Source organism: Dipodomys ordii, unplaced genomic scaffold (assembly GCF_000151885.1).
Source record: "Dipodomys ordii isolate 6190 unplaced genomic scaffold, Dord_2.0 Scaffold122, whole genome shotgun sequence".
NCBI lineage: Eukaryota > Metazoa > Chordata > Mammalia > Rodentia > Heteromyidae > Dipodomys > Dipodomys ordii.
In genome coordinates, this window is record NW_012267338.1 from 13,668 (window position 1) to 36,170 (window position 22,503).

Here is a 22,503-nt window from a genome sequence, read left to right on the forward strand (position 1 = left end):
AGATGCAACCCTTTGAAATGCGAACAATTCTGAGGTAAAAAGGTTTGATTTTTTTTTTCTAAAACTTCCTATGATTGGCCAACTTCTTTCTAGTGTGAGAAGTGCAGACTTCTGTGCACAAGTTCTGATGGCCTCCAGTGTCCTTCAGCGCTGTTTGGAGGTGCATTCCACCCCCTCCCCTGTCAGTCCCTCCTGGACCCAGCCAGATTGTACCCCATACTTTTCTCTCTCAAACCTGCCCCACCCCAACCCCTCCCTCGGCCAACAACTGCTTCCTACTTCGTAGAGAAAACAGAAAGCCATCAGGGAACCTGTCCCCAAGTTTAGAAAAGAAAAACACAAAAATCCCAACACAAACAATGGATGGGAATGGGCCCGAGCCACTGGCTCCTGGCCACTTGGTAATATTTCTTAAGAAATGTTGAATTCAGGGCTGGAAAGGTAGCTCAGTGGTAGAGCGCTTGCCTTGAATGCATGAGGCCCTAGGTTTGATTCCTCAGCATCACATAAGCTGAAAAACCCAGAAGTGGCACTGTTGCTCAAGTGGTAGAGGGCTAGCCTTGAGCTGAAGAGCTGAGGGACAGCGCCCAGGCCCAGAGTTCAAAGCCCACAACCGACCAAAAAAAGAAAAAAAGAAAAAGATGGGCTGGGAAGGTGGCTCAGTGGTAGAGCACTTGCCTTGCATGCATGAGACCCTGGGTTTGATTCCTCAGCACCACATAAGAAAAAAGAAAAAAGCCTGAAGTGGCACTGTGGCTCAAGTGGTAGGGTGCTAGCCTTGAGCTGAAGAGCTGAGGGACAGCGCCCAGGCCCAGAAATCAGGCCTCATGACTGGACCCGGAAAAAAAAAAAAGAAAAAGAGATGTCAAATTCAGGAACAGCTGAACCTAACTGAAAGTCTGATTTGGTTACTTAAGTAACCAAATATGCATTCAGTGATGAGAAACTGATTCAGTCAGAGCAAGACAGACATCTTTATCTGTTCATTTTTTGCAGTACTAGGGTTTGGCCTTAGGGCCTCAACACTTGCTAGGCAGATTCTCTACTACATGAGCCATCTCTATTTTTGTTTTAGTTGTTTTTCTCAGGTGGGGCCTTCTGATGTTTCTGCTCAGGGCTTAGCTGAGACTATGATCCACCTACTACAGCCTCTGCACAGCTGGGATTGCAATAGTGCTCCACCATTCCTGGCTCACTGAGTGACATGATGACTTGATATGTTTTTGCATGGACTGCCTTGGACTGTGGTCCCTCTGGTCCCTTCATTGCATGTTGCTGGGGTTACAAGTGTGAACTACCATATCTGACTTGAAATATTCTTTGGAATATAATCAAAGGTTGTTTTTCCAAAGAGTTATTCATTCAGGTATAGCTTAGACATTTCAACTGTGGTTTTTTTTCCCACGATTGCAAAAACAAATATTTTTCTTTCCTAAAAAAGTTCCATTAAACTAGTAAACCACTGTTTGACTTAACAAGGAAGTAAATCTCTGAGTTCAAACCATTTATTGAATACATGTATATAAAAATAAGATAGTTCAAAATGTAAGATCGACTTCAAATTTGACAGTAAAACTAAGTAAAGTGCATAAGAACTGTAACTAAAAGATGAACTGTGGGATTCCAGGTGAGAGACAGATGCATGGTGGCAAAAGCCAGGACTGAAGTGGAATCTACTCACATGTCCATCTTAGAAAAGAAATGTGGTAAATCCATTCCACGGAATATTACTCAGCCACAGAAAGGAGTAAAGGATATTCACTACAACCACAGTGAATCTTAAAGGCATGCAAAATGAAAGAAGCCACATGCTCTGTGATTTAGTGTATGTGCAGTATCTAGACTGGGCAGCTCTACAGACAAAAAGCAGATTGTGATAAGGAAGAGAGGCCATGGGCAGTGACCACTAGTGGACATAGAGCTCCTTTCTTGAGCAAGGAAGACATCAGAAACTGGATTGAGGTCATGGTTGCACAACTCTGAACATACTAAAAAAGGTTGATGAGTCATGTCTCAATAAAAGTTTAATAAACCCACCATCTCCTACGCAGGTAGGAGCCCAGCGTAGTCTTGACATGGTGGAGGAGTGAATGGAAGAAATAGCATTGCAGAGGAGGAAGGGCTGGGTGGAGATCTGCCGTGCCACTGTCTTCTGTTATAAGTGTGTATGGGGGGGGGGAGTACATTCCAGTACTTAGGTTTACTCAGGGTTTCATGCTCTCCATCGCCTTTTTTGCTCAAGGCTGATGTTCTACTATTTGAGCCATACCTCCACTTCCAGCTTTTTGCTGGTAGTGGACAGTCTCTTGGATTTGTCTGCCCAGGCTGGCTTTCAAATTAAAATCTTAAGATCTCAGCCTCACGAACAGCCTGGATTACAGGCATGAGCCACTAGGTTCTGTCTTGCCATGACTTTGCTCTTATTCAAGCCACTGTGGCTGGTGGCTGGTGTGTGGTATGGTGGGGGAGTGGGGCTTGGGCATTGGGGGTGAGGGTGGAGTGGAAGGCTGGGGGTGAGAGGACCTGAGCCAGCCCAGAGAGAAGGTGTGTGACAGTACAGATGGGGACTCAGAGGCTCAGAGGAACCGGCCGTGAGGGGCTGGGGGAGAAAGGAGACAGCATGACTCCCACACTCACTGCTAACTTATCTTGAGAGCAGAGAAGTGAGCTCCACAGAGTGGAGGCACAGAGGACTCTTCTGGAAAACTTCCTACACCGGGACCGAGCTGAGTTCCAGGCTTGGTACAGAAGTCATATCTTGCTTGATGAGCATTTGAAGAAATGGACATCGACACCCATTCCCCTTCCTAACTAGGCAGTCAGCTTTTGGTGTTGCCAAAAACTCCATCAGTGACCTGAGTCCCCTGTGCTGTGTCTAGATGCCGCCTTCTTGTGAGCACATTGTCTCCTAGCAGTCGCAAGACTCAGATTTCTTTTTTCCCAAAAAGATGCTAAGTAGGGCCGAGAAAGAAATAAGGAAGTGCTGACATTGATTGGTATAAGGGCAAGTTAAAACAAAAAAAAACTTTACTATTGGTAATGGAGGAGTCATTTTTCCCAGAAGAATTCTTATCCAACCCCTGACAACGGGTGCAGGTGAAACCTGCCTGGGTGCCAAGTCTGGAAGATGCAGAACACTCATAGGGCGGGGAGAGAGGGGTAGTGCGTGGACCAGCTTCCTGGGTCGGGTTTGGTTCTGATGCTGATGCAGAATGGAGAGAGCTTTTGGCAAACAGAGCATGAAATGCACACTGAACGTGTGGATGCAGAGTCACAGAAGAGGCCGAAGCCTTCCCCTAGTGTCTTGGCCATCCTTTCCCAGGACTGCCCCAATGGCGATGGTGATAGTTAGCACCTTGGACATGTTGATACTTGGCCGTGGGCAGTTTTCATCTGCCAATCTGCACAGCAATCCGTGACTCCATGCGGTCACACTCAAGGTCACAGGGCTGGGAGAGCGGAGCTGCTAAGAGGAGGAAGGGCAGAGAAGGCTGAATCTAGAGCAGGAGCTTCTATCCACCACAGCCTCAAGAAAACAGCTCCTTAGCCTTGCCTGGGGATGTCCTGACCTCACTTGTCCTTTGTTCTGTTGTTCTGATTTCAGAGCCCATGCACGTGTGTGCGTGCGTGCGTTCGTGCGCGCGCGCTTACGTGGGGGGGGGGCTTTGTGAAGGTAGAGTGCTTGGGAAGGGGGTGTGGTCCACCTGTATCATAGGGGACACCTGACAATGTATTTGATTTTGCCAAGTGTCTTGTTTCATTTCTAATGTCTCTAATTTCTTGCATGTGATTTACCTTTTTCTTCATGTTAGGTTACTTGTTTGCAAGATTTCTTTGGTGATGATGACGTTTTCATTGCATGTGGACCTGAGAAATTCCGTTACGCCCAAGATGACTTTGTCCTGGACCACAGTGGTAAGGCCATTCATTGACCATCTTTGTGACCCTGGAAATAAAAGCCTGGATGAATTTCTCTCTGCGTGCATGTGTGCGTGTGTGCATGTGTGCTAGTATTGGAACTTGCACTCAGGGCTTGAGTGTCGTCCTTTAGCTTTTTCTCTCAGGCTCTACCTCTTGGGCCACAAGTCCATCTACTTCTGGTTTTATAGTGGTTAATGGGAGGTAAGAGTCCCATGGACCTTTCTGCCTAGGCTGACTTCAAATTGCAATCCTCAGATCTCAGCCTCCTGAGTGGCTAGGATTACAGACAAGAGCCACTGGCGCCTGGCTTGGGCTTGGGCTTTAGTAAGTTGGGACATGTTAAGAGCTCTGATAGATTGGAGAAAGATGAGCCAAGAACAGTGATCCATATCTGTAGCCTCAGCTACTTGGAAGCTGAGGTAGAGAATTGGAAGCCAGCTTGGGTTCCATGGTGAGACTCTGTTTCAGAAAACTAAGAAACAAATGGAGAGACTAAGATCAGTTCCACTGAAGTGGCCCTGTGCAGTGTCCTTTTAGGCTATCTATGTGAATATGCTTTTTCTTATTCTTATGAGGTTAAGGCTGACTGACATATATATTTACCTGTCAAGTATGGTTTACATCGCTCCTAACATTCACAATCATGTCAGAATTCTATTATTTTGTTTGACAGCCCTGGGATTCAAACTCAGGCAAGTGCTCTACTCCTTGAGCCATGCCTCATGCCCTTTTTGCTTTTGTTTCCTGGGCCAAAAAAAAAAGAGTTGACAATAGCAAACCTGTAGGCAATAAACAGTTATTTACAATGAGTTGCGTGCCTTTTGCTTTATTTACTGCCACACTTTTCTTCCTTTGCAGAGTGCCGCATCCTGAAGTCCTCTTATTCTCGATCCTCAGCTGTTAAATATTCTGGATCCAAAAGTCCTGGGCCCTCTCGCCGCAGCAAGTCTCCGGCTTCAGGTAGTTAACACACACAGAAAAACACACACACAAAAAAACAGACGGTCATACAAGGGGCAGGTCCTGCCTCCGTTTCTTTAAATGTAGGAAGTAGTTTTAGACAGCATGAGCAGGCTCCGGTGCTTGCAGGGTCTACATGGTACAATTTTTGAAACCAAATGTTTCTAGCCATTCACACCTAGTGAGACGAAAGGAGGAGACGCTTCGGGGAGGAGCAGAAAGGCGCAAGGCCAATGTGCCTCTGATCGTATAAAATAATATTTATTGAACTGAAAAAAAAAGACCAACAAAAACCAAATGTTAGCTTTGTTTTCCAAAAGTGTTAAGTCTTTTGTGAGACTCTTAGAGTTTTGTGCTGATGCATGTTTTTAGAGGATTGCTTCTTTACTAATGTCCTCCGGGTTTTCACCTAGAATTGGTTCACGTTTTGACCACTGTCATACTGCCTTTTGAATTTCGTGCTAAGTGATTGTGAATATTCATTTTCTTAGCATTATCTCTTATTGATGTGAAACACACACACACACACACACACACACACACGCACGCACGCGCGCTTGAAGGCTTCCTCTGGCCATTTCTTCATCAAGAATAATATAGCAGCAATGCTTATTGCTCAAAACTAGTCTGTTTTAAGAGTCAGACTCACCATTTATTGCCTTTCAGGTCTGAAGCTTATTGCTTTGTCATCATTTAGAAGCTTTGACATTTTTTATCATTAAAGTATCAATGAATATCTCAGTGTATTGGTGCTCTGTGACTATTTATAGTAATGAGGAGAGTTGTGAAAACCCAGGTGGAGAGTCTGGCTCAGGCAAAGCAGCACCAGTGCAGACATCAGGCTCTACACAGACTTCTGTGGACACAGCACCTCCGCTGAGGTCCCTTTGGTGGCACCCTGCCCCCCCTGTCCAGGACAGGATGTTTACCCTTCTCTTTGTGTGCGCATTTCAACCTGCTGAATAACCACTCTCCTTACTGTCTCTCTTGCTCTGTGCATTTGCGTGTGTACAGTAAAGAGGGCTGGCCACTCCAGTGCCTATTCTACAGCCAAATCCCCAGGTGAGCCAGCATCCTTATGGCTTGGTTGCGCTGCTGGGTTTCTGTTCTTGTCTCTCACTGCATTTCTGTTTCCTGTGGCTCCATTTCCATGAGTATTTCTGGCTTATCCAGCAGACATGTGTGCAGTATGGAATGCTTCGTGATGGGCAGGTGCGGCAGCCTTTTGTGTCCAATGTTCTATTGGACACAGTTGTCATGGGGAGTCTGCCATGTGCCTGTGTCTGTGCTCAGGATACCCAGCGACCCAGGACGCACCATCACCCAAGGGGAGGTCTGGGTGCTCGTTGACATTTTGGAAATTTTACTATTACTGAAAGAGAATAAAGCATATTAGCAATACAAAGATGGTCATGGAAGCAATAGTACTTTTCTACCCTTATTCTCTACCCTGACCATGGGATGTTTAGGACTTAGAATCCAAAATACTTTTATGACCGGGCACTGATGGCTCATGCCTGTAATCCTAGTTACTTTGGAGGTTGAGGTCTGAGGATCAGCATTCAGTTCCAGTTTGTGAGACTCTTATCTCCAATTAACCACCAGAAAAACAGAAGTGGTACTATGGCTCAGAGTGGTAGAGCATTAGCCCCGAGCAATAAAAAGCTCAGGGACAACAACCTGAGTTCAAGCACCACAACTGACAAAAAGAAAAAAAAAACACCAAAAACACAAAACAAAACACAATCTTTTATGATGATCTAGACCAGAGAAAGAGTGTGAAGTGTTTCCTGTACACACAAGAAGACAGCACTGTTCTCTGTTCTCCTTTTAGTTTTTACACGACTGTTTTCATAAAGATTGAGGCTCCATGTTCAGGCCCTCTAAATTTTTGACAGTTGGCACTGTGCTTTTAACTAAAGATAAACCTCTGCCATCAACCTGGTTTTAAATTGTATTAGTCTCTCTGTAAATTATCTTAAATCTGGGAAAACTAATGTAAGAAAATTGAGTGAATACAATGGCCAGAAGTATTTTATGGCAGGTTTAGTTTTGGTCATATTCCTAGCTTTTGTTTTAAGTGATAGTTCTACAGGCTTTTTAACATCAGTAAAATAAATAAAAGGAGAGAGATTCAAGAATCAGGTCTGATTGATTCAACATTTTTCTCCTGAGGTTCAAGAGGACAGTTATCATGCTGTACTAAAAATGTTTTACTTGCATATTTGCCCTTCAAGCCAACACTTCAAGACAGAGCTTAAGAAATCTATAAGTAATTCCTTTAAAGTTGAATTTGGGGTATGTAAAGACTGGTTCAGGAACACCATAGCATTCCAGTGTGTGAAATGTTCAACAGAATCCCTGTAGATGGAGTAGGCCTGAAACTCAGAAGTAAAAGTTGTGATATTTTGAAATCACATCTCAGAAAGCAAATGGCTGTTATAAGAAGGCAGTTCAAAGCATGCTCAGTTCTTCCATCAACAGCTGAGACTTTATTGTGATTCTAGAGAATGTTATTCTATTTTTGTACTGTTCTCCTCCCCATCCCCTGCCCACCAAGAAGGAGCAGATTGGTTGTTAGATGTCACTACCACGAACATGACTTGCTCTTACAGTCTGCATTATCTGTGGTATATTTATAACTATTTATAAGTTACAAGGAGTTGGGAATAGTGTTGCAGGCCCATAATCCCTGCTGAGTCAGGAAGAGCTATTGAACCACGGAGTTCAAGGCCAACTGGGAGATATAACAAGTCCTTATCTTAAAAACCTGGGGGGGGGGGCCGCTGGGGAGGGCGGGAATGAGGTAAGGTGGAGAGAAAGGACTAGAAATCGATAGAAATTTCAAGTATTCAAAGAAAACAGGCCCTCCCCTCCCCCGAAGTTTCATTTCTTACCTTTGAGGTAAACGAGAAGCCAGGAGGGAAGCCAGGGCGCAGTGGAGGAAACAGGGGCAGGAGAATGGGAGGAGATGCTGGATGATCAGTGCCTACCTTGCTGAGGCCCACGGTGAAGGGTGTCACCCAACACTGCCCAGAGTCCCGTTCAGCCTCCCTCAGCCAGTTCCACTAAGTAAGTGGAATTAGGGTTTCTTATTCAAGAACAATTTTCAGGGGCTTCCAAATGCTATTGGAGACAGAGAAGGCACCCATGACTGGTCCCTCCTCAAGACGAGAGGGATTTGGGGACTGGCACGAGGTGTGTTGCAGGCAGTGAGGTTTGTTAAGCAACCACGCGGAGTCAGTGGGTGGATTTGTAGGGAGAACAGTGTGTGTCAGGAACAGCCATGTGAAGATCACTGTCCCCATTCCAGCACCAGTCCAGGAAAGCCTCTGCTCTCAATGGGGTTATGTGAATACCAGGGAAAGCCCACAGTGCTGATTGACTGGGACCCAGTGACTGCAGATGATCCTGTGGGGTGCGGTTTATAAAACAAAAAGTGAAGCCATGTGCCAGTGGCTCACGCCTGTCATCCTAGCAACTCAGGAGGCTGAGATCTGAGGATCACGGTTCAAAGCCAACCCGGGCAGGAAAGTCCATGAGACTCTTATCTCCAATTAACCACCAGAAAACCAAAAGTGTCACAGTGGCTCAAGTGGTAGAGTGCTCGCCTTGAACTGAAGAGTTCAGGGACAGAACCCAGGCCCAGAGTTCAAACCCCACAACTGACCAAAAAAAAAAAAAAAGTGAAATTCTGTCTCAGCAAGCTTAGTATTTTATTGCCCACGATAATATTTCTTTCATGGGAATCCCTTTGAAGGAGACTGTTTTTAAGAGACTGCTTTTAGAGCAGCTTTAGGTGTAGTCCCCCACATGTGTAGATTGCACTAGGCTCTTCTTCATGTTGTATGTGATTCCGGAAAATTAATGATAATGTATGTCTGCCATTATAGTACCATACAGCATAGTTTCATCCTTAAAAATCTTTTGTGCCCCATCTTTTAATTAAAAACAGAACTCATTGAAATTAACTTAAGAAATAACAGGAATACCCTCCCTCTGTTTCTTATGAATGGTGTGATTTTTTTTTTTGCTGCACTACTCTTCTAAGTACCCCATATATTTGTTAGAGAAAAAAAATCTAAATAATGTGAGAGGTTTAGAGTTAGAAAAATTAAAGTTTTTTTTTGACTTTAAGAAATAACTGAGGGAGGAGGAGATGGGAAGGGATGGGAAAGGGAAACAAAGGAGGAGGCAACAATGCTTGATAAGAAATGTACTCATTACCTTGCCCATGTAATTGTAACCCCTATGTATGGTATTTTCACAATAAAAAATTTTAAAAAAAAGAAATAACTGAAAAAGTCAGGTTTACCAAATTCTTCAATGAGCAGTATATAGACAAGAATTCATAAACATGGATATCCCTGTTTGAAAGCAACTTATTGAGTTATAAATATTTCTTTAACTTCTTCCTTCCATCAAGAATTGGCATTCACATTTCAAGTCACCTATTCATGGCCTTTCCCTCTGCATTTTGTTTTCTATTCTTAGCAGTATTATCTGAAGCAGTAGGCATATGCTCCCTTGTGTTTAAAAAACATCTTTCCATAAAAGTGAATGGCAGTTTTCATCTACTTTGGGAATAAAATTTAGAAGATTAAAATTAGAGATGTTACAAATATTCATTAGAAATAATATACTGATCATAGACTACCTTTCAGTTCCAAAATCGCTGTAGAAATAGGTATAGGTGATACAATTGGAAATGAGCATGAATCCTGCTATAACAGAAATATGTGACTGGGATTCTGTCCAACAGAGGATGCTACTTATTAACCATACCTTCTAAACGCTAGGGTCATGTTCTTCCTTATGAAGGATTGAATTTGAACTTTCAGCTGAAAAAACTTATGGAAGTTTGGAGAAGGTATATAAATAACTAGGAAATTTGGATTAATTAATTAATTTTGATTAATTAATTAAGATGTGAAGAAAATAAAATGGAAGGAGATGACTGGTATGAATAAGCTTCTAGATTCAGTACTCCCCACCAAAACCAAACAAAAAAGAATATGCAAACAAACAAAAGAAATGTATTTGGATGATGACAGAGTTAATTTGGGAGAGTCATAGAACATTTTGGTCAGGTAGGCACTGATGGCTCACACCTGTAATCCTAGCTACTCAGGAGGCTGAGATCTGAGGATCATGGTTCAAAGCCAGCCCAGGGAAGAAAGTCTGTGAACCTCTTATCTCCAGTTAACCACCTGAAAACCAAAGTGGCACTGTGGCTCAAAGTGGTAGAGCATTAGCCCTGAGCAAAATAAAAGCTCAGGGACAGCGCCCAGGCCCTGAGTTCAAGCCCTAGCACCAGCCAAAAAAACACAAAAAACAACAAAAAAATGAGTATTTTGGTGAGTCAAATCGGTTTGCATGCACTCCAAGATAGCGGTACTGGAAGATGCTGAAGGTTAGAGAACAACTTTCATCACAAAGCAGGTATAACAGCCAGTCACTTCTGTACCTTTTCTGGCAGGCAGATTGTATGAACAAGGTCTCACCTCTAATTCCATACTGTTGTATATATTTGCTTATGCCATTGTTTGCCAGTGATTACTGAGAATAATGTTAATTTCACTCTCTGTCTGACTTTGGTTTTTTGTCTGTAACTCAGTAAGATATATCATCTCTGCTTTTCTGCTGACTTGCCATCTGCTTAGAGCTTTCAATGACCGTGAATGCCCTTGGAGCTGTCTCATGCATGTGCTTTGTGTGTTTTGTTTTTTTACCGAGTCTGGTCATTGGGGTTGATGATCTGTCTCTCTTGTTGTCTCCTGGCTAGTTAATGGAACTCCCAGCAGCCAACTCTCTACACCTAAGTCCACGAAATCCTCCAGCTCTTCTCCAACCAGCCCAGGAAGTTTCAGAGGGTCAAAGGTATGAATTAGGGCATGTGTTGTACTTGTGTGACTGTTATTTCAGATTCTAAAACTTAACAGTTTTATTTGTCTGGTGGGGGAGCAGGAGGAGGCATGAGTACAGTTTAAAAATTTACCAATAGATACAAGAAGGAATGTTCCAGGTCCTTAGCCATAAAGAAACTGGAAATACAAGTCACAACTACACTAAGATGTATCTTTTTGAAGCACTGAGAAATCAGTCGACGACAATTGCTGGTGAGAGTGTAGGGAAAAAGGAACTTTTGCACACTGTTGAGGAAGAACGTAAACCAGTGAAACCACTATGGAATTCAGTATGGAAATTCTTTGAAATAGACCGATTTTTAAAAAATGGAACTACCTATGAACTCATCAATTGGGCACCTATCTAAAGGGGTACAAATCAAGATAGAAGAAAACAAACTCATGTTTATCGCTGCACTTTTCATACTAGCCAAATGGCAGAATAGACCAAGGTACCCAACAACAGAGGAACGGATAAAGCAGGTAGGATGTCTATACCATGGAAGATAAAAATCATGTCATTTGAAAGGAAATGGGTGGAATGGTAGAACATCACGTTAAATAAAATAGAGGCCAACTTCAAAAAGTCAAATGCTGTATATTTTAACTCACAATGAGTAGGTAGGCCTAAAAACCACATGAACCATGAACATGTACTTGTGTGCATGCACCTACATAAATAGATTTACATATACATCCACATATGTACATACACATACATGTAGTGCCTAGGAAAAGGAAGGGAAGGGAAGAAGAGAAAGGGAAGATGGAGGGTGAATGATTTCAAAATACAATGCACCTGTGTATGAAGACAGTATAAGGAGCCTCTGTTAAAGCTGTTGACCAGTGGAGGATTCTGGGAACGGCAGGGCAAGAAAAAGCAATAGTGAGGGTTGTTCTGAGCAAAGTATATTATATGCACATCCAAAATATCATGGTAAAGTGCAATTAATACATCCAAAAAATAAAAATATCAAGTGAGACGGGTGGGGTGAGGGACACCAGTAGAAGGAGAGAGGTCTACAGTTGTTGTTGTTGTTTTGTAAGCAGACAAAGAAAGGAAAAAAAAAAACCTTACTAATTACAGTCAGGATAACTGGCCTTGGCAAAAGCCTTGAGAAAACACCATCAAAACTCTTTTAAAATCTTCCTCTGAGTCATGATGTTAACATGACTAACAAAATTTGGCTTTGTTGGAAATCTCACAGAGGGAAATAGCCGAAACCACAGCTTCATGACTGGACAAAGTTGCTGTGTCCAGAAAATACACAGTAACCCTGGACACACATCCCCTTCCTGATATTTATGGCGTGAAGATCCATGGGGCTTTAAAACCCCATGATAAAGTGCCTTGTTGTTGAAAAATTAGGTGAAGTGTATTTCTTCCACGTGAGGTGTAGCTTAATGACTATAGAAAGCAGCCTCCGCAGAGCGCACCGTGTGCACTCCCTGCTTGCTTCTCCTACTACAAGAGAAACAGATGCATCATCTGTTGAGCAAAGGAACTTCCCGTTAAAGGGGCGTGGTCTTTCCGTGACCTGCCCCACCTGCCTACCAGCTGAGCTCTTGCAGGTATTGTGAACAGCTGTGGAAGTCTCCATTTGCTTTTCTCCCATTTGTTGGATATGGATTATGGACTTTACATGACCTGTGAAATGCCAGGATTACAGCTAAGTTACCAGGGAAGCGGAGGAGTGGGGGAGGAGGATCAGAGGTAGCAGCTGGAGAGTCTATTCCTTCTCTCCTCACTTGAAGGCTGATTTCAGATTGCCAAATTTTACCTCAACTATTAGTGGCTAAAGGAATCCGCTGGGCCACAAAGCCATGGGTCTGTCGCCATTGGCTTTTCTCAGGGGTCCTGCCTTGTGGAAATTTCATCTCGTTACAGTTCTCAGCAATGTGGGGTGTCTATTTTCCAGCAGTTTGTAGCCGTGTCATTTGTATGTACTGAGTACCCTTGTAATGCTCTGGTCAGCCTTTGTCCATGTTTGGATCATTGCGTCCAGTGACATTTCCAATTAAGAATTACAGATAATTGCTCTGCATTAGTGCTATGCCTTTTCCTTTTCCTTTGTTTAAAATAGCTTATTAAGATCAATTCCGAGGGTATGTCTGACAATGAAAGACTGCATTTCACAAGCAGGAACTATTTATCCTAGCTAGTTGCATTAATGGCCCCAGAGATAGGTAATCTCTACCCAACCCATCAGAGGATTGACAGGAGCAAGGAAACCTCACGTCTCTTTGTGTGGGGACTCGGCTATGGGTGGCCCCTGGGTTTTTATCATCTGAGTTTTACTCAGGGGGATTGAGCTAAGTGATGTGAAAGGTAAGAAAAATGTGATGTTCTGTCACAGTTTCCCCTCTTTGATCCCATTTTTGACAATTATATTCTGACAGACCCACTGAAAGAATTAAAAATAAAAAGAAGGCGGTGTGTATGACATTTACTCTCTTGATGATAGAATCTCAGGGCCACTTTGGTTTACTCTTAGAAAAAGATACCAGTGCTGGTTAAAATAGCTCACCTCTATAATCCCAGCTACATAGGAGTTAGGGAGTAGGAGGATCTTGATTTGACATCAGCCCAGGGAAAGAAGTAAGACCCCGTTGCAGTGAGTAAGCAGGACGGGCAGCAAATGCATCTTCCAACCCAAAGACTAACCTCGGTAGTCTTTGAAGACTACCGAAACTGTGCCACAGTTTAGCAGTTTAACAACCATCCGAGTTATTTCACTCCGTTCCTGTGGGTGAGGCTCCTAGAAGCCGAGAGCTGGGTGGTGGCGGCTTAGGCTGTGTGATCTACTGGGCTGCAGTTTCCGGGAGGCCTGATGGGAAGGGAGGCTCCACTTCCAGGGTGATTCCTTCTGTTACTGTTAGGTGAGTGCTGGCTGTCAGTGTGGGGCCTGGGTTCCTCGTGTTCCCAGGTATCCTGACTGACTCCCCCACCCCCCAAGTGATCCTGAAGAGCCAGGACCGCCCAAAAGCACCTGATTCTAGGACCAGACTTCAGAGGCCGGCCTCCGTCCTTCTGTAATGTGTCAGGAGTCAGATTGGCTCCTCCCCCAGCCACTTTGGGATGAGAGGAGAACTATGGAAGAGCATGAAAAAAATCCAGAAGGGAGGCTTTGCGGGGAGCCATTTCTGAGTCTGCCTACCACACCAGCTTCTTTCCATTTTCATCTATCAGCCACCCCAATTTCCACCTGGAGGTGCCTCACCCCACTGCTGCCCAGCCTCTCTCTGAAGCTCACCGACTTCCCTCCCCCTCACTGTGGTCTCTCTCTCCCGTCCTCTTGCTCTTCAGTCTGAGTTCTCCCTGGCTGTTCTTCTTTTCCTCTCTGAAGGCTGAGCTTGTCTGGGTCTCTGAGTCGTCGTCTTCCCGGCGTTTCTCCTTGACCTTGGCCTGTGATCTGTTTCCTCTCACCCAGTCCTCCCCCCCTGCAGAAATACTTCGTCTGCTTAAATCACTGCATTTTCTTGGGGACAGAGAGGCAATAAAGAGTACTAAATGTGTCATCGGCTGCCAGATAGATGAAGAAAGCATTTCCCTGAACTTTCATTCATCATCCGCGTCTGAATTGAAGACTTTCTGTAGGCAGTCATGACTTCGGGCTTCAGAGTGACCGGCGATGTCTGGGTTTGAGGCTGCGGGCCTCTGCTCTGAGCATTCTTGTTGGGTGAAAGAAGGAAGGAAAAAGTCCATGTGGAGCGCTAGCCGACATCTTGAGATGATAAACCGCCTGGTGTGCTGATGTTTTATCGGATGGGGTCTCCTGGGTCTGCCGGTGGTGAACGCTTGTCCAGATTTGTAAGGTGTGATGAAAGCCCAGGCTGTAGCTCATCCTGATTGGCAGAGCTGAAACGTAACTCTTTGACCTCGTGAACTTGGAAACTTCTTTTCCAAGCTATGAAATGTAAATCCACAGTGGCTGCTGACCGTAGAGAGTTTGGCTTGTCCCTCAAGCTCTGGCTCCTCTGTCATATTTTAAAGCTACTGAATCATTTTCGGTACAAAGCAACTGAACATTTAGGCTCTTTTCCTTGGCCCAGAATCCTCCATATTTCCCATGGTAACTCCATCATCGCACATAATTGATTTTGTTAGACATGAAGCAAAGAGATGCAAAGCGAGGAAAGAACAAGAGGAAGCTAAGAATGAAGGTTTTGAAGACTAACCAAACAAATCATAGGCTAGGCACCAATGGCTCACGCCTGTAATCCCAGCTTCTCAGGAGGCTGAGATCTGAGGATCGCATTTCAAAGCCAGCCTAGGCAGAAAAAACAACAACACACTGTGAGATTCTTGTCTATAATTAGCCAGCAAAAACAAGAAGGTGAGCTGTAGTTCGAGTGGTAGAGTGCCAACCTTGATCAGAAAAAGCCAAGCAAGAGCTTGAAGCTCTGAATTCAAGTGTCAATGCTAGCACACACCACACACACACACACACACACACATAATAATAATAATAAATTACACCTTGAACACCAGATTCCACATGGACCAGCATGCTCAGAGGCTCACTGAGTGTGTGGTATTTAGAGGGATTTAAGGCTCATCTGAGCTGCAGCTGGTTTTGTGTAGATGGAGAGAGATTTTCCAAACAAATCATTATACAAGTTGGATCCATTGTAAGAACTTTATTTAAGTAGAAATAGCACATTTACACATGGAATGTCCCATTATTTGTGAAAGTGAACCACCTGAAATTCAGCATGTGAGCACAGTACAGGTCACTGGCTGGTGGCTAGACTTACAGAGATCCAGAGAGTAACCCCTGGATTTGTAACCTAGGGGCTGCAGCTCTACCGGCCTGGCATCCCAGAAATAGGCAAAACTTGACTGCCAAACAGTGTAGCCATGCATGTTTAGCGGGCAGAAGTCCAGTAAGCCAACACCTTGCATACACACATGGTGAGGTCTCCACCATTAGCAGCATGTGCCATGTATGGAGGAAACCATGATACCTAGACAAAAACCCAGCCCCCCCCAAAAAGTCTCTTCTTACATATTCAAGTACTTCCAATGATCAGAAATACCATTTCAGGTGACACCATTGATGCTTACTGTATGTGAGTGACAGAGCTTGCTCTTTTTAAATGCATTCCTAAGCCACCAAAACTATTCATGAATCTATTCACAAATACTATCTACAGTACTTCTGGGTGGTGTTGCTTTTTTCATCTTTAGTATCAGAAGCCATCTTTTCTTTTTCTCTTTTTTTGGTCAATAAACCACACAAGTGTTTCTTTTTCTTGCAAAAGGAAGGTTGTTCTATGGCTGTAGGCAACTTGAATGTCAGAGAACTCATGGTAGCTGGACAATTAATTACAGTTGCTTTCAGAAACCTCTTCCCCAGACATTGTCAACCAGGGCTATGTGTTAGCTCATTGTGGATACTTCAGCCAGGTACTTCAACTTGCAGGATTACCCTTGTAATTCTAGAGATTGGGAAGATTACAGTTCAAAGCCAGCGAAGCAAAAAGTTAATGAAAACCATCTCACCCAATTTCTGGGAAAGGTGGCAAACTAGGTAAAAAGATTATGGTCCAAGGCTGGACACTCTATTTGAAAAATAAATAAAAATGAAAATGGTTGGGGATGTAGCTCAAGTGATAGTGTGCTTGCCCAGCAAATGAGTGCAAGGTCCTGACAACCCCAGCATTACACACACACACACACACACACACACACACACACACACACACATGCTGATACGTGGGCTCTGCTTACAATCAATCTGAGTGCAGCCTGGTGATATAACTTTTTAGCCCTTCCTAGGTCTTTTTGGTATGCAGCTACATGCAAAGACTGCAGCTTTGATTGTAGTAAATATTGTTATTTTGACAATAGAAATGAAACCAGGTTAGTCACAAATACATTTGATTTCTCAGGTGTTAAGTTAATCCTTGAGTCAGTGAGAGAGAAATTCTCTTACCAGAAACAGGAAAATACAAGATTTTCTTTTTTGGGGCCAGGAAAACTGAGTTTGGTTAGTCATGGCTGCATCTCTTACGTGCTCACTGCTCATTTGCATATATCCCAGGTTCCCCGAAAGGCTTTACCTTCCATTCAACAATAGGCACTTCCTGTTTTCAGCAATCCCTCCAGAGTGTGGAGAAAACCCAGCTTCACTTCTGCTCTGAAAGAGCCATGCTTCATTGTACACTGAGTGATTAGAGGATATCCGCTTAGATTGATCCTTAATAAAAACAGCTGTTTTGTGGTTTTTCCTGCACATTTGTGACCATTACCAAGACCAAATTAGTTAGAACTCCTGGACCAGAAACCAGATACAGATGATACACTTTCAAACATTTCACCTCTGCCCCTCCTTGCCCCTTCTAGTCTCAATAACCTTCCTGTCCCTCTGGGGAGAGGGTTTACAGAAGGGAGCTGATTATGAATTAACCAATCAGAATGGTGCAGGACCTGACCAATAAAATGTTACCTTCCAAAACATCTAATTACAATAGGGTCAACCAATCAAAACACAGCCCCTGGTATAAGAACCTCCAAACTCAGAGAGAGAGAGAGACCTCAGGAAGACAAGTGATGAACAGAGGTGGAGGCAGTGACAAATACTTCTGAATAAGTTCTTTATACACATGGTTTGCTGTCCTGGACTAGGTCAACACCAGCCCAAGGACAGTACAGCAGCTGAAGCAGAGCGGCTGCAGCACTGGCAGGCACTGTCTGCTGCGGAGCTGCAGCACTAAGCAGGCTTGCCTGGTACAAGGCTGCCCACCCCTGCAGTCCCCACTGAGGGGTAAAAGGGCCGTGTGGACGCTGCCCACTGAGACCGACAGCAAAAAAGTCTGCATCACGAAGACGCACAGCGGTGTCTTCAGTGCACTCATGGATTATGAACTGGGAAGAAGTCATCTTGGCAGTCTTTAGAACATGAAGGTGGTAGCTACAGATGGTGTTCAATAGTGAGGCGGGAGAAAGGAAAATCACCATGTCTCATGTCTGTTCAGCAGCATTTTACTAGAACAATTCCCTTATCTTCTTATGCAATTCATTTTGTGCAGGAAAGCCTTATTTTCAAATACAGGCACATATCGAAGACCTCACTTCTATTAATTCTGTAGGCTTTTCTAAATGCTTTTTTTTCTATTTGTGCCAGTATTAGGGCATGAACTTGGGGCCTGGGTACTGTCCCTTAGCTTGTTCACCAAAGGCTGACACTCTACAACTTGAGCCATAGCTCTACTCTCACAAAGTTCTTTTCTGGGGCCTTGATTTTAAACATTCTAGCTTTAAAATATTCTTTTATAGAGTTCTACCAATTGCTGTATCCCTTCTAATTTAGTGTCTAAATAAATAAGACCACAAAAACCAGTCAAGAATTCAATGTATATCCTACAAATTTAAGAAGACTGAGGGGAGAGGTGGGTTGGGGAGGGGCGGGTAAGAGTATTGAAAGGGCTGACCTGGATCAAGATGCATTGTATTCATAAACTGTTTGTAAATGGTAACTCCCTTGCACAGCTATTTAAGTATAATTAAAAATGCTACAAATACTGAAATTGATCATTAATTATGTTTTACTGTTGGTCAGTAAGATGATTGAACTCTGTGGAGCCAGGTGTTTAATCTGAAGCTATTAGAAATATATATAATATATAGATATAAATAAATATAGCCAGGTGCCGGTGGCTCATGCCTGTAATCCTAGCTACTCAGGAGGCTGAGATCTGAGGATCATGATTCAAAGCCAGCCCGGGCAGGAAAGTCCATGAGACTCTTATCTCCAATAAACCACTAGAAAACCGAAAGTGGTGCTGTGGCTCAAGCGGTAGCATGCTCACCTTGAGCTGAAGAGCTGAGAGTTAGCGCCCAAGTCCAGAGTTCAAGCCCCACGACCAACAAAAATAGATAAATAAATAAATATAAATATAAGCCTTATTTAACCACTAATAAGCATTTTGTTCAACTGTGATGCCTTAAAGCCTCCTTTGTTTTGTGGAAGTAAAAAGTAATACAGATTATCAAAACATGAAAGTAAATAATACGCCAGTTTTCTAGAAATAAATCTGAATAGAAAGGGTGTGGCTCCAATGGTAAGCATGAGGCCTAGTACTACAAAACAAAAAAAAATCTGAAAAACAAATTAGAAAGAAAATATGTCTAAGAAAGAAATACAATACAATTATATATAAAGAAAGAGATAAGGAAGGGCATGTTTCCCCTATTTCTGTACTAATAGATTTCTGCATTCCATAAACACCCTGTTATTCAGGGATTGGGAAGCTGAAGACGTGTAAAGGTATCCTAATACAGACTTGCCCCTCTCCTCCTCCTGCAGACTTCCACGCATGGCAGATCTTCTTCCAATGTGAACGGTGGACTGGAACTTGATCGCTGCATGAGTCCTGAAGGTAGCTGTCAATCTGATCTTTACCTCGGTACAGGAAATCATCCATGTGAACTCGATGCTCATCGCCAAACCTGTTTTTCCCAAACTGGGCTATGGCCATACCACATGCTAACTTCATTAGTCTTAGTGAGTGACAGAACAGGATCATTTCAAGACAGGAACAATCTCATTGGTATGAACTTCCTTAATGATGATTTGCTCACAATTCTTTTTATATTGTTGGTGGTGGTCATGGGGCTTGAACTCAGGGCCTAAGCCCTGTCCCTGAGCTCTTTTGCTCAAGGCTAATGTTCTACCACTTTAAGCCACAGCGCTACTTGTGGCTTTCTGGTGATTAATTGGAGATGAGAATCTCATGGACTTTCCTGCTCTCACTGGCTTTGAACTGCGATCCTTAGATCTCAGTCTCCTGAGTAGCTAGGATTACAGGTGTGAACCACCAGCGCCTGGCGCATAATTCTTAAATGTGTTTCCTTTGACTCAATTAGATAACACAGATATGCGTCTGCTATACACTGGGTACCAGAACATGCTGTGACAAGTGTTCCCATCTTAACACACATCCCTGTCAGCCTGTCACCACCGCGCATCCTACTGCATAGTATTTCTTTACTAAAAATCATCTTCAGGTGAATCTTCAGGATATTCCTGAAGATTGATCCTCATCACACTCCCCTTCCTTGTTTCGGGGCATGGATGGAAGAGTTTGGGAAAGTTCTAGTTAGACTTCCCTTTTACCCAAGAGCTAATCATTGATTTCAGCTGATATTTATTTTAGGGATTTGTCAGGAGACTGATTTTGTTGGTTTCCTACTCCAGCAAAGAAAGTCAACCCGAGATTGGTGATTCAGGTGTTCTCTTGAGGAAGGAAGGGCACCGAGGGGTGTTCTTGGGTTTTCACTGGAGACTGGTGAATAAATACATTGCGATTTATCATTTTGCGAACATGTAGAAATCACTGTGAAATGCCCATGTTTCCTGGAGCCTTTTTCTTATACTTTATTTGATTTCTGTTTTCAGGTGTGAATGGGAACAGGTGCTCCGAATCCTCAACTCTTCTGGAGAAATACAGAATTGGGAAAGTCATTGGAGATGGCAATTTTGCAGTTGTCAAAGAGTGCATGGACCGGTGAGGAGAGGGTGACGATCGGCTCATCTCCTTTGAGTTTATTCTCTTCTGTCAAAGTATTTTTATTAATAGATAACAATTGCACTAAGGGGTTTTACTCTGATACTTCCAGGCATGCATAGCAACACACTTTGATCAAACTTACCCTCTTTTCGTTTATTCTTACCTGCCCCTACACACATCCCTGTAAGAGTCCACCCTTGGGATGTGCTATTTGGCACACTTATAAACAGTGTGACAGGAGAATCACATGCATGCACATCAAACTATTTGTGTGCTTTGGCACTTAGAGATATATCTAATATAGGAGATCTCCTTCGTGAGCCAGTAAGGAAGGGGAACTTTTAGATAGGAAAGCGTCTCCTTAGCTTTGTCCTGTGCTGGCCTCATTCACAGTCTGCACCGAGTACCAGCTCACTTCATTTCTGCAGACATCCTGTCAGATAACAGCTGATCGAGCAGGAATTATGGGTGGGTAAGCCCCAACTGTGTTTAAGAGCAGCATCGCTCTGGGCCCTGGGTGTTCATGGCTCACATCTGTAACTGTGCAACTTCTTTGTGTTGCTGGGACGGCAGGCATGCGCACCCCTGTGTCCAGCTAGAAGCTGAGATGCAGTCTCAGAAAGCTTTTGCCTAGGCTGGTCTCAGACACCATCTTCCCAGATCATGACTTCTGAATACCCAGGGTCACAGGCATATGCTGTGACACCTGAGTTGGCTTTAATGGTCCTCTCATTATTCCTAGGTCCACTGGAAAAGAGTTTGCACTGAAGATTATAGACAAAGCCAAATGCTGCGGAAAGGTACGTACGCATAGCTACTGCATCACAACAGCCTAAAGCAATCTGGTGAGAGGATTGCTGTGAGGAGGGTTGTAAGTGGGGAGCTGGGAGGAGCACTGGAGCAGGAGTCGGCCGCCGGTGATCCTGGGGAAATGTTGAATCTCAAGTGGATCAACTGATTTGATCTTTGACTATTGAAAGTATACGTTCTCTTTTCTGGGAGATGCTTAGTTCAAAATCTAACCCCATCGAGCAGTGGTGCTAAGTACTCTGTGGGGTCTGAGATGTTTCCCGGCTTTTAAGGAAATGAGGGAGGCGCTGGCCCCACAGGGGCTGGCAGAGGACAGAAGAATGGATCCCGGTCCGCTGATATTCACCTGCTGCACAGCAGGAGTGGTGCTCACATTTGCTGTGGCCCCAGACTCCAAGGTCCCACGGAAGTGATGCTGGGGGGGGGTGAATGCCCGCATCTAGGTCACAGCCCTGAGCAGAGATGCCCCAAGCTTAGGAACCCCCCCAGTCCTATGAGCGAGCTCTTGTCCCACCCGCCAGAGCTTTTCCCCAGAAGAGCATGTGCATTCCCTCAGCAAACAGTGGCCATGTGCACCTCTGGAAGGCATTTGCGGCACACACATCTGCAAGGATGGTTGGGAGCAAATACTGGTTAGCGTTGAGCAGAAACTGTGACCAGTGCTCTCCTTAATGGGGAGACATCTGTTTGCCTCTCAGATGGCGGTGGAGCAAAACGTTGCTCAGCCACTGGACTGGGGTTTGTCACTCAACGATCACAAAGGTCTTTTTTTTGGTATCAGTTTGGGGTCTTGAGCTCAGAATCTGGACACTGTGCCTAAGCTTTTATCTCAAGGCTGGTGCTCTACCACTTGAACCACAGCTTCACTCCCAGCTTTTTGGTGGTTCATTGGAGATAAGAATCTTAGAGACTTTTCCTGCCCAGGCTGGCTTTGAACCGTGATCCACAGATCTCAGCCTCCTGGGTAGCCAGGTGAGCCACCAGCATCTGGCAATAAAGTTCTTTCTATGAGTCCTTTCTGGTGGCATGTTAGGTAAAAGAGAAGGTTCTAGAACCACAGTTACCAGCACGATTGCTGCTGGTCATAGGAGGCCACCGTGTAGTTGAAGGGAAGCTGGTCTGACTTGAAAATTCCATGAAAACGTACCAGGTTCTGGAGACTCAGTACTCAGACTCAGAGTAGAAAAATAGCTTATAAATCTCTTTGTATTTGATCACATAATTATATTATATTTTGGTTTATAGGGTTCTTTTTCTCGTTTTTTAAAAATTAGTATCTTTAAATAGTTGTATAAAGGAGTTGCCATTTAACAAAGCAGTTTATGAATACAGTGCACCTTGACCCATGTCAGCCCATTCAACGTTCTCACCCACCCCTCCCGCCCCTCCC

General features: G+C 43.9%; 1 protein-coding gene across 1 annotated transcript in view; it reads left to right on the forward strand.

The window, feature by feature from the left end:
* The window catches only part of Dclk2 (doublecortin-like kinase 2), a 49,220-nt gene that overhangs the window by 7,061 nt on the left and 19,656 nt on the right, over positions 1–22,503 (forward strand). Inside the window, exons 2-7 of the mRNA XM_013029709.1 lie at positions 3,813–3,915; positions 4,780–4,881; positions 10,667–10,761; positions 19,100–19,172; positions 20,192–20,300; positions 21,046–21,103. Of these exons, the coding sequence (XP_012885163.1) occupies positions 3,813–3,915; positions 4,780–4,881; positions 10,667–10,761; positions 19,100–19,172; positions 20,192–20,300; positions 21,046–21,103 (540 nt within the window). The remainder of the gene's footprint in view (positions 1–3,812; positions 3,916–4,779; positions 4,882–10,666; positions 10,762–19,099; positions 19,173–20,191; positions 20,301–21,045; positions 21,104–22,503) is intronic.